Source organism: Calidris pugnax, unplaced genomic scaffold (genome assembly GCF_001431845.1).
Source record: "Calidris pugnax isolate Ruff unplaced genomic scaffold, ASM143184v1 scaffold92, whole genome shotgun sequence".
NCBI lineage: Eukaryota > Metazoa > Chordata > Aves > Charadriiformes > Scolopacidae > Calidris > Calidris pugnax.
In genome coordinates, this window is record NW_015090823.1 from 1,226,528 (window position 1) to 1,249,327 (window position 22,800).

Below are 22,800 nucleotides of genomic sequence, written 5' to 3' on the forward strand. Positions count from 1 at the left end.
TGCCTGTAACACATCATTGTTTTCTTAGCAAACAAATACACAAACGGGGATTAGATGAAGTTTGCAGTTTGCTGCTAAAATGGATGGAAATGGAGGGGAAGCCATGTCAGAGTCTGGGGAAAAGAAAATTCCTGTTTTGTTTTCCCATCCAGAAGCCAGGGGAAGAAGTCATTAGGGGGGAAAAAAACCACAGTGAGCAGAGCACTCTAAAGAGGAAAGGCAGGAAGACATTAAAGTAACCTATTAAATTGCTGAAGGCTGAGTGGCAAAAAATAAATAAATAGAGGCTGTGTAGATTGATGGATATTGGATCTGAAGGGCTTCCACATCTGGTGTGGCAGCTCTTTAGCATCTAATTTCAGTGTGACTCAGCAGGAAAAGTTGTTTGTTCTAACAGTAAAGCAAAGAGAAGAAAACAATCCCGAGGCACGTCAGTGAAGGGCTCGCATGTCATTGTTTTATAATTGGATCAAGCTCTTTCATGTAGATTAGTACATCTGGATCTTCTGCGCTAGGGGTGAGGTTTCCAATGTCACCTTTTCCCACCCTTGCTCATCTTCTACTCAGCTTCTCTGTCATCACCTTCTACTCTTAGGCCACGCTCTCTTCTCTTGGAGAGGGACCATTGCAGGACCCCAGGCAGTGATGTTTCCTATGGAGCAGGTGTATAGAGAGCAGTGGCTCTAAAGTCCAGCTTCTTAGGGAGATATTATTACCTGGTGTAGGTGCTCTGAATTGCCCTGTAGGACCTGACACTCTCTACTGACTATAAAAGCTTCAAACATCGTTTGAATCTTCCATCCATGCTGTGCTCAGCCTTGTAGCATTGACACTGGTCTTCATTTATCTTCATCCATGTTTCTTTTAATGTGCTGCTGCTTCTGAAGGTTCCTGTCTCCCAAAAGCTCTGTTAATAGTCCTCGCTTGGCTTTTGCGATGCTCTTGGATGCCTGTAGATAGAACCAGAAGTTACAAGTTTCAGTGTCACTAAGTAAAAAGGCTAAGGTGCTAAACAAGAGTTTGTGAAGTCTCCTGGCGTGTTGACTTTGTTTATTTACCATGTGGTTGTGCAAAACCTTGAGGAGTCGCTTTATCTCTTCGTGCCTCTGTTCTTCATCCATCGTCAGAGAATGAAAGTCATTCCACCTATCATTTGTCTGTCTTATATCTTTAAAGGAATTGTCATATCTGGTATCTACACACAGCATGGTAGGTCTCTTGTCCTTGGATCCATCTTTTAGAGAATTGCAATAGTAGCAATGGCTAATGAGTTGTTACAAGAATAGAAATTGGCGTAAAATATCTGTAAGCTCTCCGTGGTAGTGAAAGCAAACCCCTAGATCCTGTTGCTGCTGCAATTTTTTTCCCCTTCTCACCTTGACATTGGGGATACGTCCAAGGCTATTTGCTACCTCTTGTGTATGCAATTAATCAGCTGGCGGGGGGAAAGCCTGGAACTGGGGCCTGGCACTGGTGTGCTCCATCATTTGGCCCAAGCTGTGCATCCTCCGCAGTGCACTGGTGTGTGCCAGCCTGGGAAGGAGCAGCAAGTGGTGCCAAAGCCCTTAACATCCTCAGAATAGGGAGATGCTGAAAGAAGAGCCAAATGCACTGGAACTGCTAAGATCCCACGAAGGGTTAATAGGAAAATGGTCCCTAAAGGCTCCGCTTACATACGTGGAAATCCACTGGCTTTAGAGGAGCCCCAAATTCCCTTAATCCTGAAGCGTGCTGGAGGTTCAAGGAACGGGCAAAGAGGCAAAGTGTCAGTTTTGGAAATACTGCTCTCCTTACACCATTGTCAATCAGTAAATCCCAAAGCATTGCAGAGAGTCGTGCGTGTGCTGGAATAGCCTCGGCGGCCGGTGAAATACAGCCTCCCCCGGGGATGGAGCTCTGGGCTTTTGTGGTCATCTGTCTTGTAGGTACCGAGAGTGCTTGTTGTGTGGGTGGGACACCCAGAAAGCCTCCTGTGCTGTCTGGGGCTGTTTTTCCTGCCTCCCCATCCTGTGGCAGGCCCTCTCCCGCGCCGGTGGCTGCTGCCTGCTCTCACACGCAGAGTCCCACCGCTGCGTTGTGCATTGCCATCTCTCAAATCTATGATTATAACTATAAATCCTCCTGGACTTTCCCCATTTGTTTTTCGGCTCTTTTTTTTTTTTTTTTTTTTTTTTAGTTTTTTTTTACTTTTTTTTTTCCACTCAGTAGCTTCTTACTTGTGTCAGGGAAGAGATTGGTTTGTGGGTCCTTGCAGACATCCCTTACGGAAGTGATCATGACCATGTGATTAGGCCATCTGTGTATACAAGTACAGGAAACATGCTGGGGATTCTTAAGAGGTGTTTTCCCCTTTTTTTTTTGGGTCTTTTTTTTTTTTTTTTTTTTAGCTTAGAATTTTTACACATTGTTTCTTCCTTCTTCATTCTTTTTGTTTGCCTGGAAGTGGCACTTGGGGTTTGTGTGGTTATTTTTCTTGTACTTATACTCTCCGCTGACTTAATTAAGTTCTTGCTTGTTTCCTGGTCTTGCCAAGTTTACTGGCCCCACTAGGGCTTCCCAGTGCTCTCCTCCTAAAATCCACAGCTGCTGCCAGTCCGTCTGCCACCTGAGACCCTGAAAATGGGCAGAAAAATTTCTTCTTGAAACTCACCTTGACATTATTGAAACAAAAGACAGGCAGGAAAGCGATGTTCCTGACTTTGGTCAGTGTTTTGAGGCTGGTTTCCTAAGATTTAGGCTTTTAGAGTGATCTTGTGGGTAAGTGTCCATCCGGTAGCTTGAATTTTGTGGCAAACTGCAGTCCAGCTTGACAGACAGGCTTTTCGGAGATGGAGACGATATGCACTAGAGAGCACTGTTATGAATAGCTCCTGCTGAGAGCAAAGCTTAGGGGAAACAAAACTGCATCCCTCCACACCACATACACACATGCAGAAACAGGCTCCTGGTGCCTGGAATTGCCTGTTCTCTCGCTGAAAGATTTCTGACACCCCCAGAAGGCTTTTCCCTCCTGGCGCCCATTTGCTTCCATGCACCTTTGGCAGCAACATCCCTGGATGGTGTCTGCGGCTCTTGGGATGCCTTGAGTGAAAGGTGTCCCACTATGCCTTTCTGTTACTCCATTTTTAGTATTAGACCTTCACTTCCTTCCCTTTTTTTTTTGGTAAAACCCTGTCCATGTGAGATGGAGAGCCCTTCTTGTTCATTCTTCCAGCCTGTCCTGCTGGAAGCCTCGCACATCCCTTTCTTTCAGAGCCATAATCATTTATTCCCTGCCTCAGCCCTGACCTTACACCTCAGGAAGGTTAAAAGAGTCATTCCTCCTCCTCCCTGCTTTTCTCCCCTCGCTTTTGGGAAATCTCTCGTCAGTCTTTTCAGAGGATTAAGTAAGGCTTGTCTGGTAGCAAACACACTCCTTGAATTCACAGATCAGGACTGTACCCAGAGCTGCAGCGTGCCTCAAGTCTGTGGTGGTGGGAACCCGTAGGAGTTTCCTTGTTGGCTTTGAAGGACCTCAGTTTCCTGCCCTGCTTTCTTATGGGGGGATGGCTTCAGATTGCATTAGTCAGCTCTGGTTGGGGCATTTCCATTTCAGACCCTTCCCGTATCCCTTTGTGCTCTTTCGCTTCTGTCCCCGTGCAAAGAGTGTTTGCTGGATGCCTCCTGGCAGGATTTGTATTCAGAAAAGCATGTGATCTTTATCGAAGAGCAGGACCCTGTCTCATTAGTGTGTTTTCCTCCCCTGCACGTGAAGCAAGGGAGTGAGAGGTGAGATGAGACCAGATGCCTGCTGTGAGAATGGCAGCAGAAGTGTCCCCTCCTCCTCCTGCCCCATTTGGGACATGAACAGCCACCTCCGTCTCACATTGGGGTGTGCAGGGGAGGGATGGAGGGGTCTTGGTAGTGCTTTTACCTGCCTGGACCCAAGGGACAACATTTGCTGGGGCACACAGATGAACTGCCCCCCCTGAGGTGTTGCATCCCAGCCCTGTGACAGGTCCAACGTGACTGACAGGTCGTCACCTTCGTGGGGACAGCAGGGGAGGGTGACAGCATTCTCTGTCTTCCCAGAAACTCATCGTCTCAGAGAATATTATTCTGATTTTATGTACACAAAGCAATTATAAAAGAAGAGAAAAAGGAGATTGTGTTTCAAGCAGTAGAAACTAAAGCCCTCAGCTGTTTGTATCGTGTCTCCCCTTTTCTCTCTCTCCTCTGAATTCTCTCTCTCTGGATAGCAGAAATGAGAGGGAAGCTCCATTTAAATGCAGATTTCAAATGTTGGCCAGGAGCAATAAATAGCCCTCTGCTACGCTGATCAGACAAACATTATCAAGTCTCTTTGTGAAGGAGAGTTTATGTTTTTAGATTTTCTTTTTCCTTGATGAGATCCTCTTTCCTCTCAGAGCAATAGCGTATTGATGACTTTTTATTTTATTTTTAAGCAGCACTTCAGAGATTATAATGGAAACACAATCCCACCTGTTTCTCCACTGGAGCTATACTTGACAGCCCAGTAATGAGGAAGTCTGCAAATTTCTTATCGTTTACTGTATAGACAGCCTGAAGGGCTGATACTGTATCCAGCAGAGGGGAAATGTGCAAAAAGTAAGACAATCCTGCAACAGGTTTTAATCAACTTCCTCCTCAAATGAAGCTGGAGTCTGGTGGGTTTGGAGCCAGTTTCCCCCTCAAATGAAGCTGGAGCCTGGTGGGTTTGGAGCCAGTTTGGGGATAAAGAAGCCAGGAGCAGCTGCAGGTGGGTCTCTGCTGATAAGGGTCATGCAGGTGGTCAGGGAGCAGCAGGCAGGAGCTGGAGCAAGAGGAGATGTGGAGGTCTAGGCCAATTCCCCCATGTCCCAGGGCTTCTCCTGAGGCTGGAATTCACAAGCAGGATGTCGGATTCACAAGTGGAATGTTTTTCTGGTGTGTGTTTGATGGGAAGTGTTTCTGGTTTTGAGACTAAGGACTGATCAGCTCCAGTGGTGGGTGTTGCATCTTCTGTGTGTCTAAACCTGGTTGAACTGAGGTTGTGGTTCTCAATTTGAGAGTCCGTTCATCACAGGAATATAGGGGATCCGAGGACTGTGTTTACAGTATAAATAAGAAAAGGTGGAGGTGTGATCTTAACCTGTCAGGGCAGACACTGGAGAAATATTGCGGATGGCTTTGTATCTTTTTAACTCGGAGGGACAGGTTATGAACGGTGAAATATCATCTTTACTAAGCCAGTTCTTTGCTAACTCTCCATCATCAAGAGGTGACTTGAGATGGCAGCTGTATTTCTGAGTATGGCTTTACATCTCAATGCTATGGAAAAGCATCTGAGAGAATGCAACGAATCTTAATAAAGTTAACGGGGAAAGGTCAGCTGAACACTCTTTGTTGTAGCAGTGTATAAACCTCCCAGTAACATCTGTTCCCTGTTATTGTTATAAAAATGCTACTTCATTAGATCTGGGTTGGATCATGAATTAGGCAGTGATATGTAGTAAAACTTGCAGTCGTATTAGGCCTGTCAGAGTGCATATGTTGTGAGTCTGGCGGGTAGCACTCTGGGGAGCTGTGTGGCTTGGGGGAATGGGAGAACGGAGGCTTTCTGCTTTTTTAGCTCTGATTGAAACCCAACTGAGGGTGGAAAGGATTAAATCTCAGTCTTGTCTCTAAGCTGGCTGGTGCACTTCATAGGGTGAGTTGCCGTGTCTCAGCCCAGCTCCAGCAAGACAGCTGTCTCCATCACTGAAAGCACACAAGCTGACAGCAATGCCTGTCCCTGTCCCCCCACTCCCCTGTCCACTGTTTTGGCAAAAAGGAGTAGGACTGAAATGTTCGGGGTGAGAAATGAATGTCCTTCCTCTTCCCGGAAAAGTTTCTCCAGGGTAAGAGGGAGAAAAGACAAAAGAGTTTGAGCATCTGCCTTTCATAGGCTGTGGCTGTGCTGGAGTGGGGTGAAAGCTTCCCTGCCCAGGGCAGGGGGTTGGAAGTCGATGATCTTTAAGGTCCCTTCCAACCCAAACCATTCTATGAAAATGCTGTAGCCAGATGCCACCACCCCCTCTGCATGGGGCAGCTGTGTGTACACGTGCTGGGGACCGATGGAGCCTACAGAAGGTGCATCTTTGGGGTTCCCCTTGTCTGCACAAGGCACTGTTAAATCGTTAACTTTTGAGTGTTGCATTTGGAATGTGTGTTTGATGGAAATTTACAATTGAAGTCACTTGTTGCTCCAATCCTGAGCAACTGTAACCCAACTATTTTCATTGCATACCCAAAGCAATAAACTCTTCTGGTTTGTAGCCTCTTGGGTTTGTGGGTTTTGTGTTAAGTGTAAGGAAAACCTGGGCATATTGAATAGAAAAAGAATTATTACTATATAAAGGATGTTTATTGGAATATCCCATAGGAAAAGATGTTCCTGCCAGTTCTTCCTGAGAAAAAACTCAGCCTCTGTCAGTCCTTGCTGGTTTCTCTTGAAGCTGTTCAACTCTCAGTCCCTGTGAAATCCTCAGAAGCCCTGAACTGGGCATCACATACCCAGGTGCTCCTGAATCCCTCTGAAACACTTTCTCATAATTCATAGAGAAGGCAGTTCTAGGCTGGGGACATTTATTATGATGGGGAAGATAGAAGTGATTTTTGAGGCCAACAAAGTTCAAAGACTTTGCTGTAAGTTTTCAGGATTAAAGATTTACTTGATGCAGCTTCCCATATTTAATAGACAGGAATAGATGAAAGGGAATTTCTATAAAGATTTTCGTTCATACTTAATGATACTGCTATTAGATGAGCTTTGGCACTATGTCCCAAGACATGAAGTTTTAAAACCAATCTTTTTTAAACATTAAATGACCTTTTTCATCCGCTAGCTTTAATAAATAAAGATTAGTTCAGCCTCATTGCCTAGTCTGTTCTGGGGGCTGGTTGAATATTTGGTAAAACTAACTAGTCTCCCAAAATGCAAGTGAACAAATTCTGCTGCTTTTCTATCACAAGCCCTGCGGGGAGATAGGAAGCAGTAAAGTGGTTTGATTAGTGGCTGGGCTCTGGGGCTGCCACCACCACTTCCATCCTGGGATTCAGGCTGTCCAGCTCCATTCCTTTCTTTTCTAAAACTTGCCACTTGCTGTCGGTACTTTCCCCCTTCCTCATGCATTTGCTCCCAAGGTGGACTGCAAAGTTCAAATTCAATTAGAGCTGAGTAGGGAAGAGGGTTTTTTGTTTAGGGGTTTTTCGTTGTTGTTGGGGTTTTGAGGTTTTTTTTCTCAGCTGTAGGGAATATTTCAAGTTTTCCAAAAGTACAAATGGAAAATCCCATCCCAAATAGACACAAAATATGTTTGTGCAAACATTTGGGCTGAGGTGGCCTGAGGAAAATATTTGAAATGCTTTGGTTTTGATTCTTTTACTTCTAAAATGTGTTCAACTATATATTAGTGGAAACGAGTTTTGTTTGAAAACACAATTGAAGAATATACTGGAGAAAGTTGTCGAGTTTAGTTATTTTGAAGCTTTAAAATAGAAAATAATGAATCTAAGAATGCTGACATACACTCCTCCACCACTGATCTTTAATTTTGCTATGTCAGCACCTGGAACGTAAGAAGCATTTTGGGATGTTGATCAGATTCAGTACATTGTTTTACCCTTTCCTGGAAAGAGGGCAATAGTGAAAAGTTTACACACAACACATCAAACAGTTTGGTGTATGAGAAAGTGGGGTCTCTTCAGAACTTTCTTCTCTGTCTCCTAGAGAAGTGGCGAGTTGAGCAAGCTGCTTGTTGGGGCACTTGAGTCTCCCAGCTTCTTTTTAATTAAGAGCAGTCACCAGCCATATTGATGTCTTAAAAAGCTGTGATCCGTGCTCCTGGCCTTAGAGGAAAGCACAACCTTTTTTCTTGCATAATGAGATTAAGATTAACTGCCCTAGCTTTGCAGATAATGATGGTGCTTGCATGTTAGCGGAGCAGAGGAGATGGTGTCGCCTGAAGGACTGGGAATGTTCGCCAAGACATCTGTGCACATCGTACAAGAAGTATTGCTGAGTGTTTCTTTATCAGTACTTAGTTCAGTTCAGCTCCCATAAAACTCGGGGAAAAAGTAGGGAGAGAAGGAGTTCTTGAGTGGATATCATCAGGGTACAAAGTAAAGCAAGTGAGCGTGGACCACCTTTGCTTCACCGCTGGATTTGCTATCTGGGTTACCTTCCACAAGTGGGCTTAGGGCAGGCCTGGGAAGCAAAGATGCTCTACAGTTTGGTCACAGAATAACAGAATCTTCTAGGTTGGAAGGGACCTTAAAGATCATCTTGTCCAACCATCAACCTAACTGACAAAAATAGACACCCACACAACAAACAAGGAGCATCATCACTAAACCATCCCTCCCAGCACTACATCAACCCGTCTTTTGAACACCTCCAGGGATGGTGCCTCAACCACCTCCCTGGGCAGCCCATTCCAATGGCTGAGAGAAGAGATCCCACATGGGAAGGCTGAGAAGAGAGCCCTGGAATGCCATGCAAGTTGCTGAAACCGTGCTATGCTTTGAGGTTTGGCTTGGTTCAAAGCAAGGCTCAGGGGTGGGAAAGTCAAAGTAAGAGGAGTCTGAACCTGGGACAGGTTTATTCATTGGGCTGGGCTGTGTCGGGGGCTCTGTGTGTTGGTGGCAATGAAGTGTGGTCGGTGCCATGCACTGGGGGAGCAGTGAAGACCTCCAAGGCACAAAATGACCCTCTGAGGAACATGTTCTCAGTCCCACCTACGGCACAGCGTCACCGTGCTTCTTTAGCGGTGGTCCTGGTTAGCTTTGTCTTCAAAATGTGTGTATCCTCGGACTCTGCTCCCAGCCCTTGCTCTTAGGGAGGCAGGATACCTCCCATTTAGAGCCCATGTGCTTTACTGCAGTGCCCAGCTGATTTATCATAGAATCATAGAATAGAATCATAGAATTGCCCAGGCTGGAAGGGACCTCCAAAGGTCATCTAGTCCGACCCCCCCGCAGTCAGCAGGGACACCCCCAACTAGACCAGGTTGCCCAGGGCCTCGTCAAGCCTCACCTTGAATATCTCCAGGGATGGGGCCTCAACCACCTCCCTGGGCAACCTGTTCCAGTGCTCCACCACCCTCACAGTGAAGAACCCTCTCCTCATCTCCAGTCTAAATCTGTTCCCCTCCAGCTTGAAGCCATTGCCCCTCGTCCTGTCACTGCAGGCCTTTCTAAACAGGTTCTCCCCACCCTTCCTGTAGGCCCCCTCAGGTACTGGAAGACTGCTATTAGGTCTCCCCGGAGCCTCCTCTTCTTCAGGCTGAACAACCCCAGCTCCCTCAGCCTGTCCTCGTAGCAGAGGTGCTCCATCCCCCTGATCATCCTCGTGGCCCTCCTCTGGACTCTCTCCATCAGGTCCATGTCCTTCTTATATTGAGGGCTCCAGACCTGCACACAATACTCCAGGTGAGGTGTCACCAGAGGAGAGTAAAGCCGAAGAATCACCTCTCTGGACCTGCTGGCAACGCATCTTTTTGATGCAGCCCAGGATGGGATTGGCCTTCTGGGCTGCAGCTGCACGCTGCCTGCTCATGTCCAGCTTCTCATCCACCAGCACCCCCATTTACATGCTTCACTCTGTTTTTTCCCATCTAAAACAAACCCACAACCAAACCAACCAGCCACAGCACAATTACACGTTTCAGAGCTTCAGCAAGGCACCCAGCTGCCGTAGTCAGTGCCGTGTTTCCCTGACACACAGCCCAGCAGAGCCCCACTGATCCCTGCTTTGCCATCCGGCGCGGCGCGGGGCCCGGCTCGGCGCTGAGCTGCGCCTCCGTCTACACCCGAGCGGTTCTGAACGGCACGGCTCCCTTCAGAGAGACTTTTGGAAAGGGAAGATAAGCATTGGTGCCTTTCTGATGTGCACAACAAAAAAAACCAACGTTGCTCTTCCCCAGGTATGGCTGAATAGCTGCAGCCTGGGAGGAGACCTCCTATTAGCCAGGATAAACCCACCGGGGTGCAGACGTTGTGCCAGCTCATAATGAAACGCTGTGATTAACGTTCAACCTCCAATTTCTTCTCGCCTTCCGTCAAGAAAATAAAAATAATACCCCACACTATCTCCCTCTGCCTAACACAGATTTGAGTGGGTGGGCCCAGGAGCTGAGTTCAAGAGTCAAGTGCTTTCTGTTTGAAAAATATTTGTCCCTTCCCACCCACGGCTGCCCACGTGCTTCCTGAAATATTCCAGCTATCGGCACCGTTACCAACGCTCTCTCCAAGGAGGGAACCGAGGCTATCTGGGGACGTTCTTCCTCTGTCGGGATGGGAGGCAGCCCCTGGATCTGGGATGCTTTTGGGGCAGCTGGATGTCCCTCTGCGGGAGCCCCCAGGGGATGCGGGTGCTGCCGTGGGCGGGTGGCCGTGTCGTGCTGCAGCGTGCCGGCAGGTAACGCAGCCGCCGCAGCGAAGATCTCACCGCCCACGTGTCTGGCAAGACCTGGGAGGTGGGCGAAGCGGCGGAAAAGGCCGTGCGTGGGAGGGGAGGATGGATGGATAGATGGATGGATGGATGGATGGATGGATGGGTGGGTGGGTGCGCTAACAATAGCGGTGGCAGGAGCAGAAGTGCCAACACGGTGGCTGCTTGCGTGGCAGCTGAGATCCCGAGGTAGGGATGGGGGTGGAGGGCTGCATGGAGCCAGGCCGGGTCCCTGCCAAGCCTAACCTCTGCCTTTGCTCCCACAGCTGCCATCCTGGATGACCCCATGGAGTGCAGCAGAGGGGAGAGGCTCTCCATCACCCTGGCCAAGAACCGCATCAACCGCGCGCCCGAGCGGGTGGGGAAAGCCAAAGTGGAGGTGGACATTTTTGAGCTGCTGCGAGACAGCGAGTATGAGACAGCAGAAACCAGTAAGTACCCCTCCACCCAGCCGGTTCTTCCCCAGTTCTTCTCTCCAACAGCTCGCAGGAGGTGTCTGGCACACTGCACTCACTGCAGAGGATAATTGTGTCATAGTCAAGGTGGGTGCACAGGGTAAGAAGCACCTCTCGGCTCCTCTGTCAGCACTTCAAAAGATCAACACAAGCTTCCGTGAAAGTGGGTCTCTGAAAGGTCCAGACCTTCCCTGGCTGCCTGTGGCAGTCATGTTTGGTGCAGTCTGGATGTGGGCACAGCATCCCCTGGGGAGGTGGCACGTAAGGAGAGGTTGGGGTTGCAGAGTGAGTGCTGGGACCAGTTTTCATCTGAGGGTTTAGCGTGGTGGTGTGAGGTGAGCCCTGGTGTGGACTGGGAGGATGTGGGTCCCCAATAAGCTTTGCCACCACTCAGCTCAGCGACTTGGGACAAATTATTTTCTTTAATCTGTGTGTCAATAAGCAGAAGTAATGATACAGGAGGTGGTGCTCCTCTCTAAAGTGCTTAATAGCGTGCAAATAAGAGACTCTGGGCAAGTTCAGCGCAATTAAGTTATTTTTAAAACCCCACGGAACACAGTTTGTCAGCAAACATGATAGCTCTTTCAGTGCTATAGATTGGCAGTGGATTTGTTTACACAAAGTGAAGTTTTCAAGTGATGTTTATAATCATGTGGATTAAAAAGAGCTAATTTTGAAAGAGCAGTATACTTTCCATGTTGTTTTATGCTCCCTTAATGCAAACTGGTCTCTGCTACAGGTGTTCCTCTGGATGCCCAGCATGTCAAGTCTGTGCTCGTGAATAAAAAAGCAATTGATGGTCAGTGTCCCACAGACCTCTCAGGAGCCTGAGTGAAAGAAACCCAAAAGATCTATAATAGCTTCTTCCTGCAAGAGGGAAAATCCTTTGGAATAGGATAGCTTCGCTTTAGAATAATTTTTAAGATGACCTTTTAGAGTTCAGGGGAGGACCATAATTTTTTATTACAAGCTGGCTTGAAAAAGCTGGAGAAATCATTTTAAATAATAGGGATTTTGACTCTCTTCCCTGTGCTTCTCTGTTCCAAGCCTGTGTAACCTGCAGGGTATCCCGAAGTGGTGTGATAGTATGTTGTGGTTGAGAGCGGGCTGGTTTTTTTTCACATAGGTCTTTATTCTGCACAGCCCTGAGCATCCCTGGGGCTGGGAGGCACCGGGTGCTGCTGAGGAGCAGGTCTGTGGGTAACTGGCAGAACAGGCTCCAACAGGCCCAGGAGATGAGCAGATCGCTCCTTCATTTCCTGAATTAGCGTTTGCATTATTTATAGAAGCATTTGGTTAATAAAGTGCATTTCAGCGAGTACCTGTGTGTCTATTTATAGAGCCTGTCACCCATGAGGCAGTCTGGATTAAGATCATCACATGTGGCATCACAGGGAGCGTTTAGAACTGCAGTTCTCTGCCTTTTTTTTGGACCCCTGGTATCTTCTAACTTTTTCTTGGGTCTTTCCCATCTGTTCAGGGTTGTGGGCATCCTGCTTTTACCCTCACTTGGTTCAGCAACTGGGCAAATCCAGTCTCACCAGCCGGGTCACGCAGAAGGGATGGGGGCTGCCAGTGTTTCCTAGTGCATTCCCAGTTTGCCCCAAAAAGTATCCCAAATCTCCCATCCAGCCTCCTAGGAAATGAGAGACACTTTGCTTGCTTGAGTCTTCACTGTCTTTGAAAGAAGAACTAGTGGTTTTAGTTCCATTCTTTCCCCTCCCTCATAAATCTTCCACAGGTAGCAGTGTTTGTGGTGTTTAACTTCTCTCGGTGGCCAGGTCACCCCCGAGCTGTGGCAGGTTTTCTTTCTCACTTGCACCCCTGTAACATGGGCTCAGAAATTGTTCTGGTGGGATGTTTGTCAAGCAGACGAATACTAATTTGCTGAGAACGAAGCATTATGCAAGAAATTGTTGATTTCAGCAAGCGCGGTGTTTGGGGAGAACATGGAAATGGGATCAGTGAGGAAGAGGCAATCTTCCATTTCAAATTTTTACCTCAGGGTGATTTTCTTTGTTTTCTTTACTTTGACTTAGAGAATGTAAAAAGCGGAAATCGGAGCAAACTGATTTGATTTTGGCGAAGTGAATATTCACATAATTTTGCAATATGTTATTTGCTTTTTTCTTCAGAGGGAAAAATCTCTTGAAGCATTTCTTATAAAAGGAAAAATCTGGATTCTGCATGGCTCCGCTATTATCATCCCTGAAGTTATTCTTCATTTATAATGGTAGCAGAGGAGAATCAGACCCTTTAACTCAAATTTCAAGGCTTTCATGGCTTTCAGATGTCTGACTTCTCAGCTTTAATAAGGCACTGATATTTGTTATCACACGTAATATTAATAAAAGCAGTTTAGATGTTCTAACCTATGACTGCAAAGCTGTTATACATCTGTTTAATACTGTTCTCAAATTTCACGCCCTTTGAATCACCCATAAATATCACAGCTAGCATGGGTGGCCGACTGATCTAGGAATGCTGTGATTACACCCCATCAGTGATATTCCATGTACAATTAGTGCTTCAAGAGAAGAAAGTCTTTTGGAGAGTTAGTTTTCATTTTAGTTATTGAGCTATTTTTCTTTCTATTTTTCCTCCTGACTGATTTGGGTATTTTACTATTAGGGGGCCACAAAATCACAATTGCTGTAGCAGGTAAAATATGAGTCAGTCTTAATGACATTCATGCTTGATTTGCCATTTCAGCTTTATGTATGAATGAAGACAAACACTGGCTGTTCCTGTATGCAGCATCGGTAAAGTCCTGTGTTTTGAAATGAGGTTGCAGTGAAAGGTTATGGATAGAGCTTTTCTTTTTTTTTGCTGTTATAAGTAAAGCCTGTTCTCTCTTTGTGTTTGATGTTTAAACTCCTTTTATGGAGATCCAAAATGACTTGTTTAATCACGTCTTTATCTAAAACACCTTATTCTGTTTGATGTCCAGGGAGGGACAGATTTTCTACTTGTCACCCCGTCCCCTCTCGTTTCATCAGTCTTTTAAGCATCTTTCTGTTGTTAATCCAAACATCTCAGGGCAAGTCTGCAGTCAGAGTGAGCAAGCAACGGGAGGATTTTTAATTTTTATTTATTCACACCAACGTTTCAAAGTGCCTGGTAGGTCCATTTGGTGACACTGGCAGTCTTGGAGCCTCTGTGACACCGTCTGCTTATGCACTTGGCATTTTCTGTATGAGAATCCCGTCCTGACCAGCCCCTGTCATTCAAGATCCTCTGATATGTTTTGCAATCACGGAGTTGTTGAGGTAATTGCAGACCTTCCCTGCTCATTTATTTTCAATTAGAGGCAGGAATCTTCTTTGCATGCTGTCTGAAAGCCTTGTATTGGGCACCGTGGGTGGGTGCTCTCACCGGAGCGCTTTGAGCGTGCTTTGAAGAGGGAGAGTTCATGGAAATGCTTGCCAAGTGCCCTGAGATCCCGGGAGGTGAAAGGCACTGTCTGCTCATGACTAAGTGGATGTAGATACCTACATAAAGTGAGAGCTACTTATTTGTTGTGCCTTTGCACGTTCAAAACTAAGCACGGATTTCTGTCGTCTTTTAAAACATATCTTGCTGTTTCCTGGGTGTCCAGACCTGTACATAAATCCCAAATATATTTGTGGAAACTACTAAACACAGCCCTTTCTCTCTCACGAGGCAGGACAGGGTAGTATGAAAGGAGAGCCACCGTTGTGCATTGCACATTGAATGCACACCTGAGCTTGCGTGATGGGCCACCTCCTTGCTCCGGACTGTAGCCTGTGGTGGGAGGGGGACAGGAGACTCTGACCCCCCTTCTGCTTCTGGCAAAGCCCATAATTGCTCAGACCATAACAGGATCTCTGAGCCACACAAGCAGCAGAGGCAGAGAGGTCCCACATACAGGTAGAAAGGCAGGAATCACCCGTTCGCATTTCCAAGGAGCTGCCCCCAAGTGATGGCAGGAGGGATCCTGTCCTGCCTAAACCAGCGCAGGTCCCAGCAGAGAAGGGTGCACCCTGGGATGTTTCCTTTTCAAAGGACATGTATTGAAGAGTTTTCTTAAGAGATCTGTTTGCTGAGCCTGCTTCTTGTTTTTCTGTCCCACTGTCCTCAACGTAGAACAGCTGAGTGCAGGCAGTCCATAAAAATGGCTGGAAGAGGAGGTCTGGGACATCTCAGGCCTTCAGATCAAGGACCATCAGCAGCACCCACATCCCATCTCATGATAAAGAGGTTTTTAACATGATGCCGCTTCAGTATCCTATATTTCTTGAGGTACAAAATTCTAAAAACCACTAAAAGTGGACGTGATCTTGGGCGGAGGTGTCTGGGTCTGCAGCAGTCAAAAATGTGTCCTGCACAGTATATACCTTATGTGGTACCCACACGTTGAAGTCCAAAGAGACTTGAGTGGCTGGGGCTATGCCAGCATCTGTAATTATAGTTTTTGGCATTATTTGGGACGAATTTTTGGTACTGGTCCGACATTTCTACATCCCTTAAGTGCTTGTTTGAATCCTCAGTGGCCACCATGGTAGCAAGATTGAGCCTTTTCTCCCTGTGGAGACTCTAACAGCATCAGGTAATGTTCTGCAATAGGAAGTGTGCTTGGATTACAAGAGAAGAAGCTGTCCAAATGTGGTCGAAACCTTTGCCTCAGGCACCTCCACTTTGTTTCCATTCATTTTCCTTAATTTCACTGGATGTTTCACCCTTGGCGTGATAAACCAGGTCTCTTTATTCTGACAGTTGTTGCAACTCTGTTGCTATGACTACTTAACCCACTTTTTGTTCTCGATAGCAGAGATAAGAAGAAGAGTGCTGGCCAAACTTTCCCCTGTGTGCACAACAAAATTCCCCCCAAGGATTTTTGCCCTAATGACCTGTGGATAAAGAGGACTTGGAGCAGCTCCTTCCTCCTCGGTGTTGCAGAGCTCCCAAAGGCTCTGGTGCAGCTCACAGGGACTGATGAGGGCCATGGAGACAGCATGGGGGGGTGTTTCAAATTGCTGGTGCTCTTATTTAAAAGGATCTTCTGAAAAGGTGTAAGTGCTTGTAAATTTTTAAGCACAGAGGAAAAGCAAGTGCTGGATTCCTTTGAAGATGCTGCAGAAAAATATCACTCGTTCTGTAGCAGATTGAGATGGTGGTGGAGGATGAGAGAGCATGGAAGGAAGGAAAACCCAAGAGAAGATGTTTGCATATCATCTGCACTGTATATAAGAAGTCAGAGCGATCAGTATGTGTAGGGAGTTAGTAGTACAAAGAGTTTTTCCTTCACGTAGCATTGGAGAGAAGGGAAACCAATTCCCTGAAGCGACAAACTAAGTCTTTGGCTTTTGGCCTCATATTGCAGTCATGAGGCTGTGGAGACTAAGAAACTCTAAGGCCAGAGATGACCACCTTGATTAGCTGATCTTCTGCAGAAAATGAACTGTAGACATTCACTTGCTGAATGCTAAACTCAGCCCCGTAGCTCGCTGTTCTCTAAAAAAATCCCAAGTGCAGTATGGGCTCTCATTTCACGTCCAGTCTTGATTTAAAGACTTGAAGTTGGTAGAAAACCTTCTCTGATCTGTAGCACAACAGTTTTGATGATGAATTCCCTTCACTACAAAAAAAATATGTTCTGGTTTGAATTTTCCTAGGTTTTTTTTTTTTTTTTTCCAGCCGCTGAATCTAGATAACTTTTTACAACCATCACAAAAGCTTGTCTGACGTGTAGGACAGCGACCTGCAGTGAGGACGGTGCTCTATCCTCTGAAACAGACTGGCCATTTGAGACTGAAGAGGCACTATCTTTCACATCTCAGCTTTGCGATAACGGGGGTTTAGTTTTTACATATGAAAATGTCGGGAGCTTGCTCTTGCCAGAACTGATAAGTGGTTGTGGTGCCTCCTTTCCTCCCTCCCCGTGGTATCCTCTTTCTTCAGAGAGCAGTCGCTTGACGCCAGTTGAGCAAATAGGGCTTTGTCTGTCCGGGGAGCAAGAAGCCAACTGCGTGGCGATGCAGGTCTGGTATTTCAGGATAAGATGTGGCCAGCACATGTTCAGATGAGCTTTTTGGAGTCCAGGGATTCAGGCATGAGGGGCTCTTGCCTTCTGTTCCCGAGGCTTTGCCTGGGCGAGCCGCTCTGGAGGAGCATTTCTGAGCAACGTGACTGAATGGGACGGCAGTGGGGAGGTGATGCCAGCTGGGGTAGTCCTTGGAGTGCCATTCAGCTAAATTTGTGCTGTGAATTAAAAGGACAAAAGGTTGCAGCTTAACCCCGGAAGCTTGAGGGAAAAGATTTAACTTCTTCATTTTGTCAGGGTCTTTTTATTGTTCTGCTAACTTTGGTGGCATGGAGCCAGATGATTAACTACTGCCAGAAAAAAACACACAAATGAAAAACAGTAATATGATCCTTATTACCACCACTGAGCTCTGCAGAGCACGAGGGAAGAAATTCATAAAGTTTGTTTGCTGCTAGATGATGCTTTGAAGCCAGGTCGCTGCTGGTGTTTAGCATCTTCCATAAAGTTTGGGTAACGTTTTATCTTGGAGAATAGCAGCTGGGGCCAAAATGGGGTGTTATAAGAGAAAAAACCCAGTTCTGACTCAGAGATGAGGATACCAGGGCTCTGGGGAGAGTTCAGGTGGGGTTTAGAAAGGCTGGGGGAAGATGGAGAGGAGGGTGTCACAGGCAGGGTGACGGTGCTTCAGAGGGAATAGAGGATTTTGAAGGGGGAGATAAATGGCAGGGAGTGTGTTGTGTGAAGGAGATGGTACTGTGTCCGTACTAAGGTGCACAGGTGGTGTGAGTGTGACTGTCAGCTGGAAACTGAGGATGAAGTCTAATGCGTGTTTCCTCTCCCTGGTGTCCACAGTGTGCCAGATTCTCCCCAAAGGGGTGGTAGGCGTCCTGGGACCTTCCTCAAGCCCAGCCTCGAGCTCCATTATCAGCAATATCTGTGGGGAGAAAGAGGTAAGTGGAAACATTCCATGCTGTGTCCTTGGGCTGATGGACTTGGCCCCAGTGCCCTGGTGCCCAGCGGCTGCCCAGGGCTGGCAGGGTGATGTGGGAACCTTGGCTCCTTCCTCCTGGTGTTTCACATCAGGTTTGGGGTGAGAGCAGAGTCACCAGCTGTGGGCAAGGGGCTCTGCAGAGATCCTGACCCGTTCCACAGTCTCCCCACCTTCTGCGTGTTGTCCTTCAAACTGAAGAAGCTCTCGGTGGGCTCCGGTTGCGGCGGTGCTTCCCGCTGGCTGCTGCCTGGTGCCCAGGCTCCCAAGAGTATGGATTAGGTTTTTGATTTACCATTATACCGAGCAGCACTGCCTCCTCTGCAGATCCCATGCAAGGCTTTCCTGCAGCCTTGAAAGCTTTCATTTGAGACTGTCACATCTATGCCAAGTCCCAGCTGCAGCTGCACAGCTCGCTGCAGCCTCCAGCTCTGCCTCACACTCCTTCTCCCTCGCCCTGGGCTGCCTCTTCTTTAAGTCTGGTGCTCTGTTTCTCTGTCATCATTTCTGTGTCCACACATCTCTGCTTTTCACTCTGGTTCCCCAAACCCTCTCCAGCTGGTGTCCATGTGCCTCCTGATCCCCAGTGTGTTCTGATTTCATGTCCCAGTGGCAAGGCAGAGCAGGGATGTCACCTCCATTAGACAGGGCAGTGAGGTACCTGCCTGTGGTACTCCAGGACATCCTTGGCAAAGATGACTTGCTGTGGTCTTACCTTCCCATGATCCACATTGCCTTCTAATCATCAGAGTTGAGAACTTGGTTTTTCACCCCTTCTCCTAATGCACATATTCTTGCAGCTTCTTCCTTTTCCGTTTCCCCTTTTTTTTCTGCCCACCTTGTTTTCATCTGTATCACCTTTTACTTCAGCTTCCTTCATGTGCCACACTGATGTGAACTGTGTCCCCACTGACTGAGAGGTGGAAAAGCCTCAGTTCACCCTGGTGGATGCCCATCCTGGCCAAAGCTCTTGTGACATGACTTTGTCACAGACTTGGGAAGCTGCACCCCTTTCTGTTTGCTGCTGTTCCATCAATGCAAACCCTTTTTATCTGTGTCCAGACTGTGTGCCTGATTTAATATTTTATAAGCCTTGAACCATCTTACACTGATCTGGCTCTGCTCTCGGGAAAAGAAATTGAGTTCTCTTCTCATAGTTCATCCCATTAAAGCCAGATAACATCTCTCAGCCATTTAGTGGTCTCTCTCCGGAGCCCAGCCTCCAAGGAGGGGAGTGCCTGGAACTGAGCACTGTAAATAACTTGCATTCACAAATGGCTGCTGTTCTTTGTTCTCCGAGAATCAGAAGTGTTGAAGAGATGGAAGAAATCTTTTAGACCTAGTGCTCTGGGCTACAGCAGAATGGCTCTCTTGAGAGTATTTTGTAGTGCTTTCTCCAGTTAAACGTCCCAGACACGGGCTCCATCCCAGGCAAAGACGACTCTGCAGTAACAGATTGCGAGTGTTTTTCCCCTGAATTTCATATTCAGTCTGAGGCGCTGATCTAAGCCTCTTCAGTTTTTTTGTTTTTTTTCAGAAATGAAAGGTGAGTGCTGGTGCACTGCTAAGGTATTTGATTCTCAAGCTTGATCTCGGCTGCCCTCCTAGTGATGTAAACCTGCAGTAACTCCCCATGATTTATATCACAGCAGCATCGGTTGGTGCCGCCGTGTTAAACGTGATACAGCAGCCCAGCCAGAGCCATTGTGCTTACAGCCGTCCAGCAGGTGAAGGGAAGAGTGTCCCCATTTCACCAGCGAGGCACCAGATGGTGGAGTGACTGCCCTGGTGCTCACCAGGAGCCTGCAGTAAGACTGGGGGATGAACCTGTGCCTCCTGCGTTACCTGTCTAGTATCTTTGACCCAAAGATTTCCTTCCCCTTGTCCAGAAAGGGGTATTGCAGTGGGGCAGAGCTCTTGGAAAGGAGAGGAGGGCTCTGAGGTCTGAGCCAGGGCCATGATCAGCTCTGGGCTCTGTCAGGAGCTGCCGTGGTGGTGGCTGCCTTCACCTCTGTCTCCATCTCTTTCTTCTCCGCCAGCGGTTGTTGCTGCAAGTCTCAGACTCCATCTGGCTCCCCGGAGGGATCAGCACGTGTGTCCTGGAGCTGCCCTGTCTGCTCTGGTTAAAGGAATTTGCCTTTCGCTCACAGTCTGCTTCTCTGCCTGTTAACAGAGCCCGCGGTGAGGGCTGCAGAGTGAAATCAAGGCAGATAGCAGCTTATTACTCTTTAACTTTCCTATTGCTAACCAAACAGCTTACGCTGTCAATAAAGCAGCCGTCACAAGCTACTAATAGCCTTTCCCAAGAGGAGAGAGATGGGAGGCATAGGATGATAGCTTCCGGAAGGACTAATAATGGAGGAAAAGAGGACTTGACACTCCTCTAATGAAGCCAAAGCAGATGTTTCCCTTTCTCTCCCTTCCATTTCTTCCAAATAATTCACTCAGCAAAAGGAAAACAATATTCCTTCTCCTTATTGGGCTGAACCCCTGGTGTCTCAGCTTGGTCTGCCTGCCCCCCAGTTCCCTCTTCTGCCTCGCAGGGAGCCCTCGGGCTCTCCCCCCGTGCAGCTTCCCCGCTCTTCCTCCCCCGAATTCCCTGGGAAACAGCATCCCTCTCCCTCCTCCTGCTCCGTTAATGAGAAGAGCGGCGTTATTAGCACTCGTGGTGACGGTCCCGTTGGAGCTTGCCCGCCGTACGGCCACCTGTTACCTCTCTGCTGATCAAAAAAAAGCCCAGAGCTTCTGGCTGCGGCATCTGTTCCTCTCTCTCTCCCGAGCCTCGCCAGCGCGGGGTCATCTTGTTCTTCCCTTCATCTCTCCTAATTACCTGACGACCCGTCGGTGCTGCAGGCAGAGGTGGGTTTGCAGCACTTCATCCATCTCGCACACGGCAAAGGGCTGGGGGTCTCCAGCACGGGCTGTGCGAGTCCCTGCCTGTGAAGCAGCCTCTCTATTTACCCAGGCAGCAAGCCCGAGATGAAGTGTGGGCCTGGCTACAATTAGTGCCCAAGCTAATTAGGTTGCACTCATCCGGAATGGTTTCCTGTGCTGTAATCACAGCCCCCGTTGCCTTTCTCTGAGTGGCTCAGCAAGACTTTTCCTGATCCACTCCTTCCAGTGGCTTCTTGTTGCTGCGATAATTATCTCCCTCTGCCGTTGCACAAATCCCACCCCCCTCTCCTCGCTCCGGTGGTGCTTCTGCAGTTTTATTGGGATATTTCGCTTCCTGCCTGCTGTGCGTTTCACACCAAAGGTCCTTTATGGTAGATTTACTTGTTTTTATTTCTTTTCCCTCTTTAATTACGTTTCCTTTCCCCCTCCTCCCCGCTTAGGTTCCTCACTTCAAAGTGGCGCCAGAGGAGTTCCTGAAGCTGCAGCTCCAGCGCTTCACCACCCTCAACCTCCACCCCAGCAACACCGACATCAGCGTGGCCGTGGCAGGAATCCTCAACTTCTTTAACTGCACCACTGCCTGCCTCATCTGCGCCAAAGCTGAATGTAAGTCACTGCCAGGCTGCCTTCTGCTCGAGCTCCTGCTCGGTGCCTGTTGGAGAAGGTCCTGTGAGAGCTGCCAGGCTGGAGCATCCCAGGGCGTTCGTCTCGCCCGGGTTGGGGTGGCAAGGTCTCTCCTGTTGGCAGCAGGGTGGGCATTCAGGCAGAGCAGCCCGAAACGGCGGAGACCTACGGGGCAGGTTTTTTCCACCCTGTTGCCCCGTGGAGGTGTCTGTGGTGTTTGTGAGAGGAGGAGAGGCGATGGGGGAGACTTGCCTGCCTTCTGTTTGACAATCTGAAGAGTGTTTTGCTTGCACAGATGGGTTTTTGAAGTGAAAAAAAAAAAAGGCTTAGCCTTGTTTCTGGAGATTATTTTAGGCAAGTAAAGCTTTTTGAAATATGTCTTTCCCAAACCCACGTGCAGTTTGTGGCCTAAAAGCGGGACTTGATTAATAGTCAATACACTGCACACCCTCTTGGGTTCTGCAGCCATACATCTGTTGGTAATTGTGCATCTGGATGCTGGAGCATTCACCTCAGCAAGACCGTATTCATCTCTGCATAACTCTGCTAACGTGGCAGGAGCAGGCACTGCATCGTAGTGGATGGAGAGAGTAAAGCATGTCCTGTGCTTTCTAAGGAGTAGCTGGCATGCAGTAGCCACATCTATTTTTCTTTCATTATCCTGTATCCAGAGTTTACCATACAAACAAGCCTAGGAGAGGGGCTTTGAAAAGGCCCGTGGATCCAGTGAGAGCTTTGGGGCTACTGGCAAGAGATTCACAGTCTGTGACCGTGGGGCCACGTAGAAAGGCAAGGCAGTGTCTTTTCCAGCTAGCCCTGGGCAAACTTCACACCACCAGCTGTGTGAGTAACACCACGTCGTGGCAGGCTGGTACACAGGAATAAGAGTGTCTTTGCCTTTTCTTTTTGCTGTGTGTGCCCTGGGGAGACCACGTCCTCAGCTGATGTCAGTCAGTCCATTGCCTTCAGCGAGCACGCTCAGATTTACCCCAGCAGAGAACCTGACCCAAAATTACGCAATTAAAATCATGCAAATGGCCTCCTGCATTACTGCTAGTGCTGGAGTTTTTCATTGTCTAACCTTAACCTTAAGCAAAAATAAAAAAAAAAAAAAAAAAAAGAAGAGGAAGAAAAGATAATTAGATTTTTTTCTCGCCTGCCGTGCAGCACGCTCCCAGCTCTGGGCTGGTGCAGGGCACACATACACACCACCAACCCCCCGACACCCCTGCCCTGCTCCACAGCAACGGGCCAAAACATGCAAGTCCTGCCCATCAAATGCCACCTGGCTTCATTTAAATGAATCAAAACCTTGGGAACCGAGTAGCTCGCATTAAAATAGCACCCTTTCAATTGAATT

At 47.8% G+C, this 22,800-nt stretch overlaps 1 protein-coding gene across 1 annotated transcript in view; it reads left to right on the forward strand.

The window, feature by feature from the left end:
- GRIK4 (glutamate receptor, ionotropic, kainate 4) overlaps positions 1 to 22,800 on the forward strand; it is a 141,951-nt gene that overhangs the window by 50,917 nt on the left and 68,234 nt on the right. Inside the window, exons 2-4 of the mRNA XM_014940008.1 lie at positions 10,738 to 10,902; positions 17,786 to 17,883; positions 21,257 to 21,422. Of these exons, the coding sequence (XP_014795494.1) occupies positions 10,738 to 10,902; positions 17,786 to 17,883; positions 21,257 to 21,422 (429 nt within the window). The remainder of the gene's footprint in view (positions 1 to 10,737; positions 10,903 to 17,785; positions 17,884 to 21,256; positions 21,423 to 22,800) is intronic.